The following is a 23,239-nucleotide window of genomic DNA, read 5'->3' as shown; positions in this document are numbered from 1 at the left end:
GGCTAATTGTTGACCTGCATGGACTCCCTTTTAGACGAAAAAAGTTTTGCTTAGGCCCTTTAAATAAGCTTTTTCTCAGCTTACAATATTTCTTTTCAAATGGTATCTGCAACTATGGAACAGTTATTTACATTTTAAAAAACCTAGAAAACTCAACTTACGGAGATGGAATGCATATAGGAAGGAATTCGGGGAATTCATAACTATAAAGCTTTTATATTCTAGCAGCTATGTGTGAAAAATATACTTACCTTCAGCAGATCCTGGGACATTAGAGGCAGAACTAGATTAACCCCATATAAGACAACATCTGCTGCTGATACAGATCTATTTGTAGCTTGCCCAGGTTCATGTCCTCTAAATACTTCATCTGTAGAAAAGACAAAAATGTTTTATACAAAAGGAGAATTAAACATATTGAAGGAAGAATCCCATTTCTTTATTTATAGACATTTTTAAAAATAGGACTATTCCCCTCTCCCCCAAAAAAACCATAAGGCACTGTATTAAAATAGAAACTTAGTGAGTGGAGGCTACCACATCACTCTATATTTATATTCATTAGTACTAAGCATTTCATTATCACATGTACCAGATGGCACGCTAAAACAGAACACTTCAGATACTCTGAGGGTCCCTTCCATTACAGAACACTGCATTTGTTTCTAGTGATAGTGGCTTCATGCCTGCACACGTGAACAGATAGTGAGCAAAATACTACTGGATTTTCATTTACGTGTGTATATATATGTATTTTATAAACACAAGGAAAAAAAATTGGGAGAGTTAATGCAGAAAATTCTGTAGTTCATATATTGCCAAGTTTCTCCCATTACAGGCAAGACCTACATTTCCCATCAAATGTCAGTGACCTTACTTAGAACCATAGAATAGTTAGGGTTGGAAAGGACCTCAAGATCATCTAGTTCCAAACCCCCTGCCATAGGCAGGGACACTTCGCACTAAACCATGTTGCCCAAGACTCCGTCCAACCTCGCCTTGAAAACCGCCAGGGATGGAGCATTCACAACTTCCTTGGGCAACCCATTCCAGTGCCTCACCACCCTCACTGTAAAGAACTTCTTCCTTATATCTAATCTAAACTTCCCCTGTTTAAGTTTGAACCCATTACCCCTTGTCCTACCACTACAGTCCCTGATGAAGAGTCCCTCCCCAGCACCCTTGTAGGCCCCCTTCAGATACTGAAAGGCTGCTATTAGGTCTCCATGCAGCCTTCTCTTCTCCAGGCTGAACAGCCCCAACTTTCTCAGCCTGTCTTCATATGGGAGGTGCTCCAGCCCTCGAATCACCCTTGTGGCCCTCCTCTGGACTTGTTCCAACAGTTCCATGTCCTTTTTATGTTGAGGACACCAGAACTGTACGCAGTACTCCAAGTGAGGTCTCACGAGAGCAGAGTAGAGGGGCAGGATCACCTCCTTTGACCTGCTGGTCACGCTTCTTTTGATGCAGCCCAGGATACGGTTGGCTTTCTGGGCTGCGAGTGCACACTGAAGCCGGCTCATGTTCAGTTTCTCATCAACCAACACCCCCAAGTCCTTCTCCGCAGCGTGACTCTGAATCTCTTCTCCGCCCAACCTGTAGCTGTGCCTGGGATTGTCCCGACCCAGGTGTAGGACCTTGCACTTGGCTTGGTTAAACTTCATAAGGTTGGCATTGGCCCACCTCACAAGCGTGTCAAGGTCCCTCTGGATGGCATCCCTTCCCTCCAGCGTATCAACCAAACCACACAGCTTGGTGTCGTCACAAACTTGCTGAGGGCGCACTCAATCCCACTGTCCATGCCGCTGATAAAGATGTTGAACAAGACTGGTCCCAACACCGATCCCTGAGGGACACCAGTCGTTACTGGTTTCCGACTGGATACTGAGCCGTTGACCACAACTCTTTGCGTGCAGCCATCCAGCCAATTCTTTATCCACTGAGTGGTCCATCCATCAAATTGATGTCTCTCCAACTTAGAGACAAGGATGTTGTGCGTGACAGTGTTGAACACTTTGCACAAGTCCAGGCAGATGACGTCAACTGCTCTGCCCCGTCCATCAGATCCGTGGCTCCATCATAGAAGGCCACCAAACTGGTCAGACAGGATCTTAAGGTCCTTTCCAACCCTAACTATACTATGATTCTATGATTTCCCCTTAGTGAAGCCATGTTGGCTGTCACCAACCACCTCATTGTTTTTCATGTGCCCTAGCATGCTTTTCAGGAGTATTTGGCTCCAAGATTTTGCCAGGCACAGAGGTGAGACTGACTGGTCTGTAGTTGCCTGGGTCTTCCATCTTCCCCTTCTTGAAAATGGGGGGTATATTTCCCTTTTTCCAGTCATCGGGAGCTTCACCTGACTGCCAGGATTTTTCGAATATGATGGACAGTGGTTTAGCAACTTCATTCGCCAGCTCCTTCAGGACCCGTGGATGGATTTCATCAGGTCCCATGGACTTGTGCACATTCAGGTTCTTAAGATGATCTCGAACCTGATCCTCTCCTACAGTGGGCCTAAGGTCTTCATTTTCACAGTCCCTGCATCTGCTTTCCAAGACTTGGGCGGTGTGGTCAGAGCATTTGCTAGTGAAGACTGAGGCAAAGCAGTCATTAAGAACCTCAGCCTTCTCCAAATCCAGGGTAGCCAGTTCTCCCGATAGCTTCCGGAGAGGGCCCACGTTGTCCCTCGTCTGTCTTCTATTTGCTATGTACTTACAGAAGCCCCTCCTCTTACCTTTCACATCCCTTGCCAGATTTAATTCTTTTATACTTTTATACTTTTTATACAGATTTAATACTTTTATAATTCCTGCACCAAGTCAGCAACGCGATGCAGGCAACTTTCAATACATTTGATCTCTGGGCATTACATTTAGGTAGTATTCACATTCCTTAGTTTCATGGGAAGTATTTTACAGTGTTTTCCATGCAGTTAACATCCAGCGTCTGACCCCAAAGAGAGTATGTTACATGGCATTGAGTTGCCCATGCAATGGACAAAAATCTAAAAAATCTAAATCTGGTTCTGTATTTGTGTTGTGCATGTATGAGAACAAAACCTAAATGGATGCACTAAAATTTGGAGTACAAGGTTCTCTCTTTCATGATGTACCTCAGAAAAGCACTGAATAACATCAAAACAACCTAGGCAGATTCAGTTTGTTACTGAGCAAACTGTATAGGTCATGGCAAGATCTGAATCACGCACATGTGTTTCAGCTTATTCAAAAGGATTTCAGCAGAGCTAAGCTAGAACTAGCAGATCATACTCAGGAATATTGCAATTTTAAGTGGCAAATATATGGAAGAAAGTAACAGGCTAGGATTCAAAAAACAACCCTTAACTATGCCCGCATACCATACAGCATGTTCTGTGAATGAGGAATACAGAAAACCCTCAAATGTGATGGAATTTTAATGAGCTAAGTATCTCACAAAAGTTGGATCTTGTACTAAGAGAACAAACCATCTGCCCTCCTGCAGTAATTTACCCTTCTGACTTCTCTATGGGGTTTTTGTTATAAAACTGCTGCTACTACATGTTCAGACTTGCAACATTCAGATTTCAAACTGTTTCATACATGCCCTATTTACTTTATGAGAGCAATAATACTTTCAGATGCTAGAATACTGTGAAAAGTCCTTCCTTTGTTACTGGCACATTAAATAGTAATTTCCGTATCCTGATCTAACCAAGCCTAAACTTCAGCTTTCACTTTACCAGGACTGAATGATGTCCACAATGGTTCTACAGTTTAGAACACAAGTTATGGTTCAGCAGTTATCAATTCCTTCATACCTGTATCACTGAAATCTATAAATTCTTTTGATAGAAGATTAGTAAGAAGCTCCATAATAAGAAGGAGATCCTGGTACTGGTCTTCTTCTGCTGTAACATCTATCCGTTGTCGACCTAGATTATTCTTGGAATATACCTGGAGCAGAGTTAGGCAGGCCTCATACAAGTTCATGGCTTTGGCCTAAAAAACAATGTTAGATGATAAGAAAACTTCCATCTCATAACACTCAATGATACTCAAGATTTTAATTTCAGTTATATAACCACCTTTTTAACAAGTGCACACAAAATCATCACAGAAACAGCCATCTTAAACAATAAGAGTGCTTACAGCCATATACTGATGAACTGCTGATTGAAACAGCAGAACATCACTTTTATCAATTCCTTAGTCTTAACAAAAAGACAAGAGTGGCTGGGGACAGGCTGACATACCTCACTTAATCTCACAAACTAGGTTACTAACAAAATCCCCTAGGGACTCATTTCAGCTATCGAAGTTTGGAGCCACAGTGCACTGTGCATACCCACTTTAGAACAGGCAGGAACTCTTCTAGATGCAAAAGTAAGATTAGGCAACAGTGCGAAGATGCAAGCATACTGCATTGACTCATTTTACCTATTAATTTCTTGGTATTTGCCTGGTTTAGGACCAAGGCAGTGTCTCTATGGTATGCATCTGTCACATGAAACAGTGCTGCAATTCCTCCAGACTAGCCTTCAGGGAAGGTTGATATGGTTAAAAGACGTACTTAACATGGTCTGCACTCTTCTGCCACTCATGCATAGAGTTGGACAAGGGGCGAATCGTGGTTAAGTTTATCGGTATAAGAACAGACTAGATGTCCTGCTTTTAATCTTTGCATGTGTGTGATTGTAAAACAAAGAAATGCCTCCAACACGTGATGATACAGCATTTCTTTATAAAATCTAAAAATCCCTACACTATTTTGTTTAAGGGACAGCAGCGTATGCACGTGTTCACACGCATGCGCGCGCGCACACACACACACTCACTGTTCCTCTCCTGGTTATATTTACCTCTCCAAGATAGCAAATTTGTTTATGTGCAACTTCAACAAAAACTTCTATTATGAGATTAACAGTCTCTGGTGTGTTTTTATATACTTCCATTAATCCAATGCAATTATTAAGGAAGTCCATTAGGAAATTGAAGAGAATTGCTACATTATCAATCTGGGTAGCCTCAGCAATGCCACAGAGCGCTTCCAATGTAGCAGTGATTTCCTGTTTCACTTCCTCCTCCTGACAGATCTGCTGGAAGTTTTCTTGGTTTATTACATTCAAGAATCTCTGCTGAAGTGGCTGAAGAACCTGAAATTTTTTAGAAAAGTCACATTAAGATAAGCATACTATTATGTGAGATGTGAGGTTTAAGTGATTTAGCAAGCTCATGGGTTGCTTTTGGCATGGCAGTACAAGAATCAATCAATTCCAGTTTTCAAAGGCTCAATTATGTGATTATCTGTCACATTAACATAAGCTGAAGTGGTAGTGATTAGTAATTCTCATTATCCATCATCACCTGCAGGCTGGTTTCAAACTGAACACCTCCATTAATATTTTATATTATTTTGTAGTGTTTAAATAAACGACAATAACTTTCTCTGGCTCACAGTATTTGGTTGTCTTCCAAATTCAGTACTGGGGGAAAAAACTGCTACAGTTTATCAATTAAAGCATTAAGATTCATGTTCACAATTACTTTTGTCATTTTATGATTCTTAAGAGTGCAATCTGTTTTGTAATCAGCTGTGTCTGGATCCAATTTAGAAACTTCTATAAAAATAGTTAAATGTTTTCTGCAATTACTTCCAGTGCATTATATTCTCACTTTCCATCACTAATTTCATAACTTTGCTAATAAAAGCAAGTTACTCTCATTTCAGTTACACTCTAACACCAACCTTTCTAGTGATAAAATATCTTTAATGGAGTGAGGGCACAAAAAGCTGGTCAAGGCTCTTCATTATGTTCTGCATTAACTTCTAACTTACTGTCATTACCACTAAGTGAATAATTCGTACCACCACCAAATTAAAATATAAGCAAGAAATGACACAGATCCAATGGAAATTCATAACTTCCTATAATAGTTTCCTTCTAGCATACTGCTATACTGGCTGCTTCATGAACCTCCAGGTAATTATTAGCTGTTTTTGTTTAGGTTGTGATGTTTTAGATAAATTTTTTGGCAGCTCACAGGTGCCATATAACTACTGACCTTCAGAGAGAATAGTTTTAAAAATTTTAATTATGAGATGTTCAAAATCAAAAGTTTAGAATCATCAAATCATAGACTGCTTTGGATTTGAAAGGACCTTAAGATAATCTAGTTCCAACCCCCTGCCATGGGCAGGGACATCTCACACCAGACCATGTCGCCCTAGGCTCTGTCCAGCCTGGCCCTGAACACTTGCCAGGAATGGAGCATTTACCACTTCCGTGGGCAACCTGTTCCAGTGCCTCACCACCCTCGCAGTAAAGAACTTCTTCCTCATATCTAACCTGAACTTCCCCTGGTTAAGGTTAAACCCAGTACCCCATGTCCTATCACTACAGTCCCTGTAGATACTGGAAGGCTGCTATGAGGTCTCCACGCAGCCTTCTCCTATACCTATAGAAGCCTTTCCTGTTCTCTCTGACATCCCTGGCCAGACTCAATTCTAACTGGGACTTAGCTTTCCTGACTTGATCCCTAGCTTCCCAGACAATGTCCCTGTGTTCTTCCCAGGCCGCCTGTCCTCGCTTCCACCTTCTTTAAGCTTCTTTTTTTCCCCTGTAAGTTTTCTCAGCAGCTCCTTATCCATCCATGGAGGCCTCCTGGCCTTCTCGCCCTATTTCCTTCTTGTCGGGACGCAATGCTCCTGAAAAACTTCTATACAAGTTGATTTTGTGTCACCATAAAATTCACTAAACTAACTTGTTTGTACTACTTGTTAAAATGGAGGCAACAGAAGCACCAAAATAGCTTACCTCTGTCCAGTATTGTTGCTTTGTTTCTGTATCCATATGAGCAAAACCTCCTAAAACTAAAGCTTTCATTAGTGTTCTCTGCACAGAACTGGACAAATAGTGAAGAGGAGGGCTTCGCCTTGCAAATTGTTTAGCTAGATTCCACCAGTTTTCACACTGAATAACTAAGTTTGCCCTAAAAGAGGGAAAAAGAGTTTAATTAAAGACTTCACAAAATTATATGAACAGAGCACATCAGGTTGCTTAGCAGTTGTCAGAAGATTTAGGGTTTTTTTTAATTCCTTTATTCTAAGGCTAAATCACCTTTTGATTTTCATCTTATTAATGCCTCACCCCTAAGATTTCTGAAGCACATAGTCTGAAAATAGCTCAATTCACATGGGAGAAAAGCACGGAAGTGCTTTAGTTTTATAGACATACACAAAGTTAATGGACATATTGCGTGGATTAAAAGCTTAGTCTCATTATGTCATGATAAAATAAGGAGTTTATTCCAAAACTAGCTCTTTTTAACTTTTTTTAAAAAAGTCCTAAAGCATTTAAATACTCAAACTTCAGATCACTCAACGGACTGTGAATACATGACTGCATGTACACTTGCATGTCAATTCACAAAAGTAAAACATTCAAGAATTTCCTGCTTCACAGTTTGTTATACCAAAGAAAACTGAAATTTGTCTGAATCCACCAAATGCTGGATTTTTTTTTTTTAAATCTACTATGTTTTCAAAACACATTTTATACTGGCTTAGCCAGTATCTGAATTCTTAACCCAGAAGAACTTGTTCAACAAAACTAAACACAAAAATCCTTGCAAGAAGAGTGGAGACCAGGAGAGTTTTCCTTTCTCATTGCAGAGTGAGGCACAAAGATAAGGGAAGGAGAGTGCACTTCTAAACAATAATAAAAACCAGGTTATGTTTTGTCAAATACAGGTCTCACTCCTCACTTTGTCAGACAATTTTTATTTATTTTTTCTTTCATTCCTAGTATGTTACTAAAGTAATTTGACTTACAGAGACATGAATATGAAGTGCCCTAATCCTGGATTACTTTGGCCAAAAAAATTGAAAGGAAGCAAAAGAAATTTTTTGACTTCCAGAGGTATAGCAACTTACCGCTCTCTCCTTTCCACTAATGTTACTAGTAGTTGTACAGTATCATTTGCAAGGTCCTGCTCTGAACTCCACACTGCCAGGTTACTGATCACTTTTTCTAAAAGGTAACCCACAATCCACTGGGAACCCTCTGTATCAGCACCAAATGCTGTACTAAATGGCAGACTTATCTATAAGAAAAGCATTAAAATGAGTGAGTTTTACAGAAGCCAGAACCCCAAAGTGTATGGTAATCATTGTCAGCAAATTCTTTTCAGGCTGTCACTTCTTCCCTACTTAAAATACACAAATGTTACATAGACAAAGGCAAAGAATACCTATAACAGAAAAATCTTTGCCAAATTTAGCTTGCAATTTTAAGCACAACACCTAAAACAAAGAAAAATTTCATCCTCGTTACAAAATCCAGTTTGAGCATATCTACCTTTGAAGGCCAGTGAAAGTTTAAAAGCTTTAAAAATGAAAAGAAAGATCCTAAAATCATCTCCCAAAACTGTTTCCGTGAATTTACAACGACATTCCTCCAGTGATAAAAATTATTAGAAACGAACCTAGCTGTTGATCTAGATCACATCTTGTAAAAGCGTATTTTCATTGCAATTTTTATACATCTGCTTTCTGCAGATTGTTCCTTCAATCTATACAACTTCTAGGAAAGATGTCACATTCTGGTCCTGGCACACTAAAATATAGTTCCTTGATGTTGCCTGTTCCCCTGTCTCAAAAAAAAAATTCTCAAGTGAAATCCAAGGATTTTGTAACAATTGTGTAGGGGTTTCCTGTCAGCACACATTTCTAACTTTAGAACTCATGATATATACATGACTGAGCATAAGGTTTAAACAGAGGTTTCAATCACTTTCACACATCAATATGAACTAGATAGTCTATTTCGTTTCTTTACATTGTTTCTTATGGATCTCCTTCTCACATGCTTTCAATTCTTCCCCAGCTGGTACTTTCACAAATTCTTGGCTCTGCTGTAAGTACAAGCTGAATAACATGATTCCAAATATTTAGAAGCCTATGGTATACATATTTTTGTTAAGGAGGGGCCTCCTGAAGCATTAGTATTCTTAGTTGCTTCAATAGTGGAAATAAAGGGAGAAGGAAGAGGCTTCCTTCTTGAAAGTTAGAGCCAACAGGACCTCCTCAGGATGAGTGGCCTCAATCAGCCAGCTGGATTACAGTTAGTTCAATAAGCAAAATCAGGATCAAGATCTAATCATGATTAGTGTTGTCCAAAGATGATAAGAAGTTGCTCTTTACAAGAATGCACCATTGAAATAATGATATATACAATGACAATATATGAGAATGCAGAGAGGAAAGTAATGACATTAGCTAATGTAATACTACCTTACTACCTTGTGATGATGTTAAGTATCTAATTCAGAATCATGGCTAGGTTACTCACTAAATCATCCATCAAGGGCAACCATTGTATTAGAGATGTACTATAAGATCTGATGGATAGTGAGAAGTAGCTTACAAAATGGCTGTAGCCAGTGAGTTTCACCCACTATGCAGCCCAAGAACACGCTATGCTATTCTGCTATGGCAATGGCTACAAAAAAACAAAAAAACCAAACCCTAACAACAACAACAACAAAAAAAATCATATTTGCACCAAAATGTGCAACTTATATTTCTAATTAAAAAACTGAAGAAAACCTCAAGTTTCAAACAAATTCCAAACTAAACCACAATCCATTTAACATTAAAAATGCTTCATTGTTGCATGTTTAAAATAGCTACACTCACATCTGCGTTCACAGGATCATATTATTGCTAATACTCACCAATTAATTCATAAAAGTCATATCCTTACCTGATCGTACAGCTTTTCATCTACTAAGAGGTAAGTCTTTGCCCAACGCTTGAGGAACCATACAATATCTTTGCCCATCTGAGGGCTCAGGAGGTGCGTGAGATTTGCCCTTATTGCTCTAGATTCTACTTCTGACACTCTTAAAATAGCAGATAACAACCTGCAGATTTAAAATACAATTAAGGATGCTGAGAGTGTTTTTTGGAGAAGCAAGACAAACACTTTCATTTTTCATAAAATGTGACAGAAGGAACAGGATAACACAAAGTAGTTCAACTCTAATGAAGTAAAAAGCACCTGAATTTGTTTAAATGCAAGGAGAGAGACAGGACAGACTGGCAAACATCATCCAAACAGTCAAAATATACACTAAAAGATAAGGTGACTGACATCAAAATTACTGCAACAAAGAATCCTCAGAAGCATTAAGGGAACAAAGACCAGTGGACTACTACTCATTAGTAGATTCAAGCACTCTGAATGCTTGAAAAGCTTTTTTGAAAAACTGATTCTCCCTTCCTTGCACCATCAAAGCTTAGTGACCAAGTGGCTCCTAACTGTGCAGCTTTTGCAGCGTGATGCATACTAAAGAACAAATACAGAAATGGCGAGTTGGTTTTCTCTCATTACTGCAGAGAAACAGTCAGAAATAGATCACTAGGTCATTGCATAAATACCATCAGCCCATAAAATGACATTAAATATTAACTTTTGAAGTATATAAATTAAATTTGGTAAGAATGTGATAGTGCACAAGGAATTTAGGAGTTGATGGTGGTCTATTTCTTGAAGATATTTCAGTGCTACTGCCAGAGAGCCTAAGATCTCTCCTTATTTAGATCTAATTTTATTCCTACCACCACTGAGACACTGCACCAAGAAATTCAGTTTGATGGCCACTTCCTGAAGCTTCCAATAGTTTCAGTGAGCAGCATTCAAACTTCTAATCATTAGGCACATCATTGCTAATGAAGATACATTTTTTTCCTAGCCTCTTCCAGAAGAAGAAATGTTAAGTACATAACAGCTGATCTTGGGTAATCTCGCAATCTTCTAAAATGTGAGGATTCAAATTGAGGAATCCTTTGTGGGCATCAGCTTTCTGGCACAAAGAGAATAGAAATATTCTGTCCTGTTCCTTTTATAGGCTAACGTGTATGTGACAAAAATTCCTCCCTCACTGAGAACCAATTTTGCTGCTACTGCCAAGCTTGGGCAGTAACTCATCTTCAAAGGAGACAAGCTTACAGATGCTCTGGAAAGCATTTGCTTAAGCTGTATATGTGCTGAATGAATTATAGAGTATATTATCTAAAGATTTTGATTTACCAACTTTTTAGTAATTGAAGTAATTTTAAGGATTTTCTGTAGTAAATAGATCAAAGATGGGGTTTCAGTAGATATAAAACCATTTATGTTTATTTCCAAGACTAGCTCATGTTCTCTGTTAAGGCTATTAGCTCAATCTAGTAATTTCAGTCTTCACACATCTTGATTCAGTTTCATCTGTTTTGTTGCCTTACTCTTATTTTTCTTCTCAATCCTCCCTTGGCTCACCTTGACTTGAATATCATCTACATTTACCCTGGCCTTTTTTTACCCCTCCCGCCAAAAAACACACTTCCATCTTTTCTTGATCTCTTTTACAGCATTGCCTTAATAAATGTCTGTTATAAAACCACTCTTATGATTTGTCTTTAATACTTGTTAAGAGACATTTCTTTTGCAAAGTTCAGCGCTCACGTATTGCTTTTTTACTTTTCATATTCACAAAAGTCCACTCACATTCTCATTTTTTTTCTCTGAAAAAGCATTTAACATACTTAACAGCACGAGATGTATCCTTACCTAATTACAGAATCAGTTCTGTTGTACCCTGGGATGGAAGAGGCTTTTTCTCCTGGAGATCCCAGAATCTGAAGTGTTGTGTTGATGTCAACCTCAGCTGAATGTTTAATGGAATATTCCATTACTTCTGGAGGTATTAGCGGAGTCTCTCCCTGAGTATCATTAGCCAAGAGGTAGCCTTACATTAAAAAAGAAAGAGTGATCACAACTTTCTACCCTAGGTTAACTGATGGCTTTTTGATTAGAGAATCCATTGGCTTAACTGCAGACATCACACCAGAATCAAATATTTGTACAAACCCTAACTAATGCTGTTCGAATATGTGTAACTTTAGAATCCTTAAAGCCATTCAGTAGAGAAGACCCTAAAGTGACAAGAAACCAAGACTGGAAAAGAAACAACTAAACTAAAAAAAAAAGAAAAAAAAATTAAAAGAGAGAAAGGCTTTGGTTCACATAAAAGTACTTCAGCCAATTCAACTATTGAGGGGGGAAAACAAACCAAAAAAACCATTTCGTTGTCACTTTTTTCTTCTATTATGTGATTAAAAAGCCTTGATTTAGAGCTTCCCCACTGAGTCCACCTCATTTGGGACTTCCGTTCCATTAACGTTTCAAATCTGTCAGAGACTTTCAGAGAGCAAGTACATGTGCTGTAACAAAGTCTTCTTAGCATAGCAACTACAGACCAGGTGAATCATGGAATTTTATACAACACTCTGGTGCCCATATCATTAATTCCAGCTTTAGTCGTAGTTTTCAGTGTCTGATCTCATAACCATTTGTGAGCTCCATTCCACAGTTATACAAAACTGTAAAACACATTCATGTCAACATCTGAGAGCAACTAACACAGATGTTCAAAAAGATCCCATAAAATTTCATCAAGTACACATTTTTTCCTAACAAAGTACAGCACTATCTTAGTTGTTATTATGTTCTGCAAACAGATGCAAGGTAATTCCATCTAAAAATCAAAACCAAACAGGTTCTAAATTCAAATTCCGTGAAAGAAAAAAAATACCAGGACACGGATCATCAGCACTGAGAGATTCTGGAACTTGGTTCTTTGTCACCACTGAGTAATAACGTTATCTTGATCTCATGTTGATTCCCTTATAAAGTCATGTGCCCCCAGACAACACAACTGATATCATGAACTGACTAATTGCTTAAATAGGTTGACACATGTTAAAAAAAAAAATAAAATCTATAAGAAAGTTAGTTGTGGGAACTTCCAAAGGACATCACCTCATGTAAAGATTTCATCAATCTTTTAAAGACGATGCTCAGATTACTCAAGGCAGATGAAAGTAAAACGAAGACTTTGTGAGTAGTATATGTAAGATGAAAGCATCATAAGGGATAAAATCTATAGTCAATTAGTAGCTGATATACAGGGATTTTTTTTTTCTCCTGAGGTGTTCCAGCTGCAATAAGAATACCAGAATAGGTACCATTTAAAGCTGTTCACTAACCTGTGACTAAAATAAGCCAATGAATATCCTCATACAGGTCATCAAGCACTTTATTGTCAATTGAGCCTGACGCTGGTGAGGCAAGTAACTGCTGCTGATGTCTTTGCAACTGACCATGGAGCCTTGTCACTCGGTCTTCTAATAAACTGTGGATAAATAACAACAACATAACTTCACTGGTTTTGAACTGTTTCGGCAAAGTCAGGCTTTTCAGATGTGATGGCTTTATTGATTTGCATTAATGACTATTTTATTTGTACCTTGTAAGAAGAGGTATACAGTGTTCTGCAGCAATTCTCCCCAGCATGCCTACGCTGGCCAACTGGTCACAGAACTGGTCTCTGTCATCTTCCTGCAGCTCACTTATTTCTTCTTCTTCCCGAGAGGCCACACCATTGGCAGTCTTTGGTTATTTCAGCAAAATTAGAAGCAACCAGTTAGTATTATACTTGTTAAATTTTATCACTGCCACAATATTCTACATTATTTTGGCGTTTTCTTTCCATGTTTTCTATCCATGTTTTGCATGAATGAACAGACTAATACTAAATTAGACACAGAACAGTTAAACAGAAGACTAAACGTAGCTTCACATTGTTTTAAAATCAGCACTTCACAAACTCATTAGCAAAATACCCTATTCAGTTAATTGTATATTTGCTACCATTTCCAATAGGGCTCTCAAGTAAAAAGATTATCTGTGAAAACAGTCAAAGATAAGAGTAATGAAAATTGATACTTGTTATTAATAGGAAAAGCCCAAGGTGAACAGTAACAAAACCAGCTTCTTTACACCAGAGTTGTTTATAAATCAGATCTGTGGAGCATCCACTGTTAGAAGTCAAAGATGTTGTTCTCAGTTGTCTGAGATCTTACATAAATAACACAGTAGGCAGTATTTTTCATGATGAAATTAAAATAATCACTTTCATTAAAGATTTTCCATAACCTATTGTTTGAGGGTAGGGGGAAAGCTTTAAAAAGTAAATGCCATAACTTCAGGGAAACAGAAGACTAATAATAATCATGATCATCATCATCTAATTTCTTGCTGGTGCAGAAGTTGCACTGTTTGATTTCTCAAAGCTTATCTCATCTACATCATAAAAAACAATTAAATAATAATCAGACCTTAATCCTTGAAGAGATGAACCATGATATGTAGAAACTAAGTATTGATGTTAAAAATGGTTTTAAAAACAGCTCTTAGAGAATCATAAAATTTACACAACTAAAAAAATAAAATACATGCGACAGTGAAAGCTATCAGTCTGTTTTGTTTCTATGAAAGCTCTGGAAAACTGAATCCACACACAGCTCTTTATCCAAAGTACTTTAAACCCATCTTTTCTTCATGTAACCCAGCAAATCATTCTCTTTTGGCAACTTCAAAGTTGCAGCTGTTTACTGAAGGGTGAGCCTCTGGTCTCAAAGTAGAGACTGAAAGTTCCTGTTACTGCTTTGATATTGAACAAGAAGCATTCTAAAATGCCAGCTGTGGCTTTTAAAAGGTTACCCATGGGATAAATGACTTATCTCACAGAATGACATGAATTAACCTGTGTATACAAGCTATGTCAAGACCGCCTGATATGAGTTCAAAGTTCTCTTGTGAAATGTTTCTCCCTGTTTTGGCACTGTTATTACCATCTGTTACATATTGAGAGAGCAGAGTTAAGTTTTATATGGTGCTTTCTCTAGAATTTAGGAATTTATTTTATCCAAAAGAACCACATAATATTGCGAGTTTCTTCTAGTCTGAACATGCTCTTTCTACATTTTTTCAGATATTTATGCATGTCAATTATACTTCAAAAGTATATTTTAAAGTATATGTATGCAAGGTAACAACCATATAAAAGGCTTACAATTTCACATAGGATTTTTTATAGTTCCTTCTCTAGGATCCTAGTCCAGAGAAGGACAGTCGAGAGTTTAGTCATTTTACCTGTGGGAAGAACAGTAAGATGCACGTTCATTTGAGTAACAGGTTTACTTTTTTCTATCTATTTCTTTAAACAATTTCCAACTTTATATTCCTTTATTTCCTCTTCAGAATGAGAGAAACAGACTGGAAAACAGCCACTAAGGAAAAAATTCAGCAAATTTTTCATTTTCAAAGTCACAAATACTAATTCTACACTAGCTCCCTTCAGGTACATAATATAGTACACGCCAAAAGACATGAGCTAGTTACTATATATCACCATCAAAAACTACCAGAATGGGGGCTTACCAAATTCCTTGTACCATCAGGAGCAGCTAGGTGGCACTGAATGTAGGAATTGAAGACCTGAACAGCATGTTGGGTAAAGAAACCTTTATGGAAATGTTTGTCATCTTGTACCAAAGTAAGCCAAGATTCCAGCAACTTATCATATGCTTCCATATATACCATGTCATCTTTGTCAAGCTGTAAAAGATGAAAGAAACAAAAATCTTAGTCCTAAACTACACCAGAGGAATATACTTATATTCATTATTATTTAAGCAATGTTCTTCTAATGTTGAAACAATTTAAAAAAGCAGTCACAAAACCCATCTAAGGATAGCCAAGAAAATAGAATGAAATGAAACAACACATCAAAAAGGTCAGTGCAGCTTTCATGCTTGCTAGGCTTTAAAAATACAAAGTGTTTAGCTATTTCTCTTCATCTGATGTTCAAAATCAAAACAGTATTAAACTAAGCCATTAATGCGTGATTACCTAAAAAACAGAAGCTACCAAGCTTTTACCCCAAAGTTAACAAGCAGCTCAGCTCCTACTAGAAACAAAGTGAGCCATTTCTTTTTCATTAGACAAATATCAAACGTGCATATAGATTTATACGTATTCCACTATTTCTGAAATAAAGAGAGAAGATGATAATTCTCTGTTCCTGAGGAAATTGTTGCAGGATTGCATGCATTCAAGAAACCTTACTACAGGTAACCAGTTTTGATGATGATACACAACTTCCCATTCTATGGGCAAACAAAAAAAAAAAAAAAAAAGGCAGAATTCCACAGAGTAAGCCTGCACCTCCAATTGCTTACTGCAGTTTACTCCAGTAGCTTACTGCTTCATGTTTTTAGTTATTCCTATATGTTTCTATGTAGTACACAAGTTGCAAAAAGACATAACATATGAAAAACAAAGTACCAGGTTACAGGCAAACTAAAGAACCCAAATAGCAAAGAGTCCATTTCTTTTTTAAAAGTATTTTTTATGTACCTATAACTTTTGATTTGATGCATCCAACTTCAAATAACCGAAGTGTGACTGTACAGATAAACACGTTGCTAAAGCAGGACATTTCTACCCTCTAAGAAGTCTTCTCAAGTTTTAACCAACTGGATCACTCACAAAAGTTACTCTGAGATAGCAGAGCTCAGTAAAATAATTGCTTGATGAAATATTAAAGCCTTAATCGTGCTGCAGACAGAAGAATTTCTGACTTTCAGTGAAGTTACAGACATGGCTGGATGAACAGGCAAGGAAAAGAAAACACTGGCTGGAAAACTGATATCACGTTGGAAGCATTTCAAGATAGTTTCACAGCATCATTTTATAACTGCAAAGTGGTCATATTTACAGAAGGAAAATATGGGATACACGAATACAAGTGTGAAAACAAAAGCTGAAGATGACAAGGAGAGAGCCAAAGTTGTATTCAACACTAACATAAGCCACAAATATAGGATGGACACCGTATCTTTCTAAAACCTGCCTAAACGACACACAAATTCAAAAACCGTCATTCAATCCTGAAATGTTTTGACATATGCATAATATACTTACATATATAACTTACATATAACTTTTAATGATGTATAATAATCCAGAGCATAAATCAATAGAAAGACACGTCTTTTTATAAACAACAAAAGAACTCAAATCTATCCAATTCATACAGAAGTTAATGCCATGGAAAAAAAAGTTTTTAACACTTTATGGTATCCTCATAAGGAAGCTAGGATTAATAAGTGCCTCCATAAATACATGCCAAAATAGTAGAAAGAGTTTATCCTTATTGAACAAATTTGATCACAAAGGAACTATCAAAAATTCCTTATTTCAGATGAGCTACAGCTGGGCTACCAAAGATGTCATACAGGCAAATTAAATGACATGCTGTAGACCAGGGAGCTAAGTTGTCCTGATGGATCCAACAGAAGCAATTGCAGAGCCCAGTTCAGAACTCAGACCTTCAGGAGAAGCAAGATAAAAAAAAAATCAGCCAAGTCAAAGCAAAAATGTTTAATTTCTCTAGTATGGGAAACATGGGTACTTCTTCCTTTGCAGTCTGATGAGCCTTAAAACTTCTAAAATTTGCCAAGCAGCAACAAGCTGGAAAGAGTTGAAAGCACAGCAGAGAGGACTAAATTCAGAATGATCTCTCCCATCACATGATATTGAAAAAAAGTATCATGAAACAGGAGCACTGCATTAAGATTCATTTTGGGAAAAAGAAGCCTTTGATATAATTTTATTTCTATTTGACTTCTCATCCAACATCCTGTTCATACTCTTCACTAATTCAAATGGAGACTATTTGATTTCTCCTTCTGCATAAGCACTGTTAAACAAGGCGTTTAAACCCCAAGCATTGCTGAAACTTACTGCCTTCCACCAGCACAGCTGTTCAGGTGAGCGTTTCAACTTCGTTCAACCAACCTCCCCAACCGCAACAGGCAGGTTAATGTAAAACAGCATCTGACATTATGTTTGGATTGTGGGTTTTTCCCCTTTGGTTGAAAATCAGTACTAGCTGCTTTGAAGTGGTTTGCATATTATGGTTCAGGACCTCCTAAGTTTTCATAGCAGTTCTTCAGCCAGTAGATTCCTTGTACCTAAGAGGGTTTCTGCAATGCTCATATGAGATGTTCTGCTTGCAAATGAAGTGGCAGAAATATGGAGAAAACAGCTTTACCAACCAGCAAAGCTTAGGAAGTACACCTGCCTGCATTCTGCTGCACTTTGAATTTCTGAAAAGTTCCAGGAATGAGGACTCTAGGGAGCCCAACACATACGGTATTTTATCTACCAAAAGTTCTTAATTAACAGACAGTACATGAGTTCACAGAAGGTCTCCCTACAGGCAGTCTGAACAAGAAGCTCAGGGAACACAATAACCATGGCTGGGGCATTCCTAAGCCAAAAGATTGTTTTCAGGGATGCAAAGTAATATATTACAAGCACATCACATAGTATCATTATGCCTCTGTAGCATGCCTTCTTGCTGACACACTGCTAAGGCACAAGAATTACTTTTTTTGAAGGACCATCACCAACGGAATTCTCTATCATCCTAGAAATCAGAGAAACAGCCTGAAGTTGGATGTCAAGCGTCGAAGTGTAATGTTTCTCTTCACAAAGAACGATTCAAAGATTTTAGGACAGTGAGAAAATTCTCTCTTAAAACAAAAAAAATATCTTGCATTCACTCTGATGTTGCTGAATCTGAGAACATATTTAATACTGAAAAGACTTTCTTCAGCAAAAATTATGGGATTATGCCAGTGTAGGCAGCCACAGTTTACTAGGATAACTAGCCAGTCATTTCCAAAACAAACTTAGTACCAGGTAGTGGTACAAGCTACCATAAGCTTTTGCCAAGAGATAAAGTGTTTTGAATGGCCTTAAGTTAAGCACTGTTTTCATTAAACATGGTTGCATATTCTAGCTCTCAAATAACAACAGAACAGAGGAAAAAACATTAAAATGATTAAAATATTAATTTAAATGATGGGTGTCTGTGGTTTTGCTAAATCTGTTCTATAAAGGCTTCAGGAGCATTCTTGAATGTGCTAGTAAGCACCAAAACATATATTCAGTGTTCTACTAGAAAGTTTCAAAAGCAGGGCAAGTTTTGACTAATAAGGTTTGGAAATTAGCTGTATTATAGATTCTAAATTTAACCACCAATTTTTTGATTAAGACATGAACACACTTGAAAGTTTAAGTGAGCGCTGGGTCACATGTAATACGTTTTAACTTCGCAGCAAAGACACAATCTAATGCTCTGCAAGAAATGCTGATTAACACACCTGTGATCTCTGGTAAAGAAACACATCCACCAACTTCATAACTAAGTACTTTTATAATTGTTTTCAAACTCAGGTAATTAAGCCCAGTCAATACAGCAAAAATGGAAAAAATCATACTTTTTAATGATAATGGGGGACATATTGGCTAGTAACTTAATAATCACACTTTAAATTGATAGCTACTGCACATAAAAACAGCTCAAGTGCAAGACTTTGCCTTAATTCTTATGGGCTTTTTCCCTTTAACTAGGTCTCTACAGAGGTTTTTATCTTTACATGCAATTTTTAGAAGAAGACTCAGACTATCCCAACTGCTCTTAAATGTTACAACTAAAGTTTGAAAGAAGTAAACAGAAAAAAATCCTCTGAATTTCTGTGCTAGATTTGTTCACAGAAATCCCATTTGAACTGCATCAGCAATGAAGGGATGATTGGAAGAGCTTAGAAGTATGGGGTTATCAACAGATCTTAACAGCTACATTAACTCAAAACAGAAGTTCCTAACTTAGAACTCCTGACAGCAGTTAAGTTTCAGTCTGTCTGTATGTTTGCTTAGATGTTTTAAGCTTTCAAGACTAACTCATTATCTACAACAGTTTTCAGAAAAGTCCTACAAGAGCAAGTCAGCAATATTTATAAATGAATCCGTTCTTTCTAAAATGAAAAATATAAGAAGTGCTTTAAATCAAAGTCTGAATGATGCACACGTGTTATTATGCTGTTTGAAACAAAAAGAAAATCCTCTCAGATGTGATTTCAGAAATATCTAGAACAAAACCACTGAATTCACAACAGTTACTAATAAAATGGCTAAATTCTCATGTTACTTATGCTTATCACAAATAGAAACAAAAAAAAGACTACCTTCTATTTGAGAGTAGATACTTACCACTTCTTCCAAGGCAGCACTTCTTCCAAAAGAACAGGTGAGGTGTGCGAGGCAGTTAACAAATGAAGAGAAAAGTTCATTTGGAATGGCAGTTAAAATATTGCGAGGAAATACAGTTATCAGGTTGCTGATAATACTGGAAATTCCCACTGCTTCAGAGTCTTCTATTTCAATTCTAAGGATAGAAATAGCAGTTAGTTTTTGCCATTAAGAAAAATTCTAGAAGTTAATTGATTTTGTTGGTACATTTTCAGTCAATAAATCTATTTCGCATTACTTAAGCACGACCTACTTTAGACTGTCTTCTCTTAATTTCAGTAATCCAACACTAAGCACAAATTAAAGCCAGAAATAAGCAAGCCATACCAGTTCTCCACACAGATTCGCTACACTCCAAACTAAAGATTAAAAGATGCCATCTATATTTAGAGAGGAGGCATACATACCCATTGATAGTATTCAGTAATCCCTCAATGAAGTGTGCCAGGTAATCAACTTGTGAACCTTCATCGGGAAAGACTGGCCCGTGCAGAGACGCCAGCTGTGCCAGACACTGTAATGAATCTTGGGCCATATCTGTATCTTCTCTGATTTTTCGATGTACCTTGCAGGAAGTGAGATAGTTAATAATACACAAAAATAGGGTGTTCTTACAACAGTCACATGGCTCTCAATCCAAAAGAGCACACACCAAAAAAAGCTTACTAGAACTTCCATTCAGTCTGAAATGCAAGGGTTTCTACAGCTCTGTAAACCGTAGTAAACACCAAGATCATGACTCGACTCACAAAATCCTAGCCTTGAACTAACTCACTGAAACTAACATTAAGTCTCACCTACATGTTGAAAATTGAACTGTCCACTGAATGTTATGTCTTAAAGAGAGAAACAGATGCTAGCCAGTCAGACATACTGCTCCTTCTAAAAACAGCAATAATGACAGTCATCTCTATTATGCTAACTATGCCTAGGCTACAGAGTCTTGCTAAAGTTAGTCAACAAGTTCAATCAAGATTATATAGATGCTTCTTTAGCAGAGGTAAACACTGAAGACAGACAAAAATGAATGCATCACTTCCTTGGCAACAACCTTACATTATACAAGGCCAAGAATAATCTTCCTGCATTTGTGCAAACTGTTATGTCATTACTTCTGCTGGTGAGACTTTCTAGATTCAAATCTTAACATTTCAGTAATCATATTCTCACATACTTATTTTAATTGTCAATTATGGATTTAAAGTATTTTCTCTAGGCTCATGCCTCCCATTTTTTCATGTAAGATATACTGACTAAATAAACATAGGGTAGCTTTTCCACCCAGAAACAAAGTTAGTTAAATAATTTCAGCAATATTACACATAAAAGTACAGTTAAAACACTAACCATTTCTCTGTGGTGTTATAGTTGCAATTTCACCCAACTCATAACTAGTTGGATTAGCTGCATAGTTAATCTCTGAAAGATCAGCTGCAGCAGAAACAAACCCTGCAACAGAAATACTCCTCCTAATAAACGTCCCACACTAGGCTGAGATTAGAACTGAAGGCTCTCTCTACCATGGCAGTCCTGCCAACTTTTGCAAGGTTATTAAAATTTCTCAGATCAGATAAATGCATATAAATTACTACCATTCACTTACATTATTTCAAGTAGCAAACTAATACTACAAGCCTCAACCATTGCAAATCAGGAATCTAAACTCAAAACTGGCAGCATACTACCCTGGCTAGCATTCATTCAAAAATAATCAAATATAGTCGAGTTTTGGTTACTATCACATAAAATGCAAATGTATTAAAACAATTCTGCATGTTATTCAAAGCATTATTCTTAGCATGAGTAAGTAATTGTAAACCAATCCAAGAAAGAGATATCCAACTCTGACAACTTCATACTATTAAACAAGGAAGGGTTAATATGTAACCCAAAAAGTTATTTGCATGTGGAGGTTCACAGCTGACAGTAGCAACTGTCTGGATAGTCTAGACAGCTGTTCAGATTGAGTGTAGCTGCTAAGAGTTCTGCCAATGATTTTTTCACCTTTTCAAAACTGCTGGAACAGATAAAACTTGCAGTCAAACCCAAAAATATGTAATTTATTGAAAAAAATCCTATAAAGGAAGGACATGTATCCGAACACATATCAGACAACTCTCAAGCAGCGCTGGAGAGTTAACATTGACCTTGCCTAAAAACAACTTCATCCAAGTTTTGAGCACATTATTTCTCTGCTTTGCAAAAACTAAAACAGCCTGAGAATGCTCAATTCTGAAATCCCAAGAGATGTAACAAGAAAAAATATCATAGAAAATGAATTCATAAGCAAATACACGTTGCTGCTGCAGTAATTCCTAGCTGAGCAGCGACTACAAACTTCTTCCAACAGCTGTAGAAAGAACACACTACTAGTTTTATCCAGTTCAATATGCTTTTTTAAGTTACAGAAATTGAGTATTACATTCCCCTTTCCCAACTCTTCCCCTTTTTCCTAACTTAATTTATATTAACTTGCTTGGATTTACTTTGTGCTGAGGAAAGAGATGCAGAACTCTGTATGCTGAAACTGGCTAGAAAATTGCAAATACATTACTTATTTTCAGCTGTTTCACTGAGCAAGTGCTTTAAGATCAGCAAACACATACTGTTCATTTGATCTTTTTGAGAGCCATTACACTATCTGAAAGATACTCTATTACTGCTCATCATGCTTCTTATTTGACGAGCACATGTCCAGAAGCATCAAACGTGTAAAAGTTTAGATAACTATACACCTTTTGCTTTTGTTAATGATCATCAGTTTAAAGCAATTTATAGGCAAAACACATATTCTGTAACCTAAGAAAAATACAACACTTCTGTTTGCTTTGATAAGCAAGCTGAAGTTAACAGAATTAGTCCTACCTGATGCTAAAGGAAGAGTCCAACAAAACCGTTTTAGAACAGGAAGGAGCTGCTTTCCTTGTGGTCTGGACTATAAAAGTTGAAGAAAGAAACTTACTGTAAAGAAAAGCTCCATAACTCTGCTGTCCAGGAGGGTCTCGCGCCAGGATTCTGTTGGCTTTAGCATCACATTTTGTGAGGATTCAAACATAGCTATATAATGTCTGCCCAGTTATCTGGTGTCAAGGTCAACAATAACATTCCTACTTGGCTTTAAAAAAATCCTAGATACAACAGGATCCATTCAGAAAGAATGTAATGGAAACAAACTTTAAGCCTCTTCACATACACAGCATAATTCAT

General features: G+C 37.3%; 1 protein-coding gene across 2 annotated transcripts in view; it reads right to left on the bottom strand.

Annotated features, from left to right (window-relative positions):
• XPO4 (exportin 4) overlaps positions 1 to 23,239 on the bottom strand; it is a 79,548-nt gene that overhangs the window by 9,007 nt on the left and 47,302 nt on the right. The window contains exons 7-19 of one of the 2 annotated variants that reach the window (XM_030475797.1): positions 22,995 to 23,107; positions 20,440 to 20,597; positions 19,994 to 20,168; positions 15,311 to 15,487; positions 13,335 to 13,477; positions 13,075 to 13,220; positions 11,597 to 11,774; positions 9,749 to 9,908; positions 7,918 to 8,087; positions 6,800 to 6,974; positions 4,844 to 5,137; positions 3,803 to 3,983; positions 252 to 370 (exon numbers count right to left, since the gene is read on the bottom strand). In XM_030475797.1, the coding sequence (XP_030331657.1) occupies positions 252 to 370; positions 3,803 to 3,983; positions 4,844 to 5,137; positions 6,800 to 6,974; positions 7,918 to 8,087; positions 9,749 to 9,908; positions 11,597 to 11,774; positions 13,075 to 13,220; positions 13,335 to 13,477; positions 15,311 to 15,487; positions 19,994 to 20,168; positions 20,440 to 20,597; positions 22,995 to 23,107 (2,189 nt within the window). Of the gene's footprint in view, positions 1 to 251; positions 371 to 3,802; positions 3,984 to 4,843; positions 5,138 to 6,799; positions 6,975 to 7,917; positions 8,088 to 9,748; positions 9,909 to 11,596; positions 11,775 to 13,074; positions 13,251 to 13,334; positions 13,478 to 15,310; positions 15,488 to 19,993; positions 20,169 to 20,439; positions 20,598 to 22,994; positions 23,108 to 23,239 lie in introns of both variants that reach the window. The other variant, XM_030475796.1, reaches the window with a different exon arrangement.

Source organism: Strigops habroptila, chromosome 2 (genome assembly GCF_004027225.2).
Source record: "Strigops habroptila isolate Jane chromosome 2, bStrHab1.2.pri, whole genome shotgun sequence".
Lineage (NCBI taxonomy): Eukaryota > Metazoa > Chordata > Aves > Psittaciformes > Psittacidae > Strigops > Strigops habroptila.
Note: the sequence above shows the minus strand (reverse complement) of the source record. Positions and strands in the feature narration are given on the sequence as shown.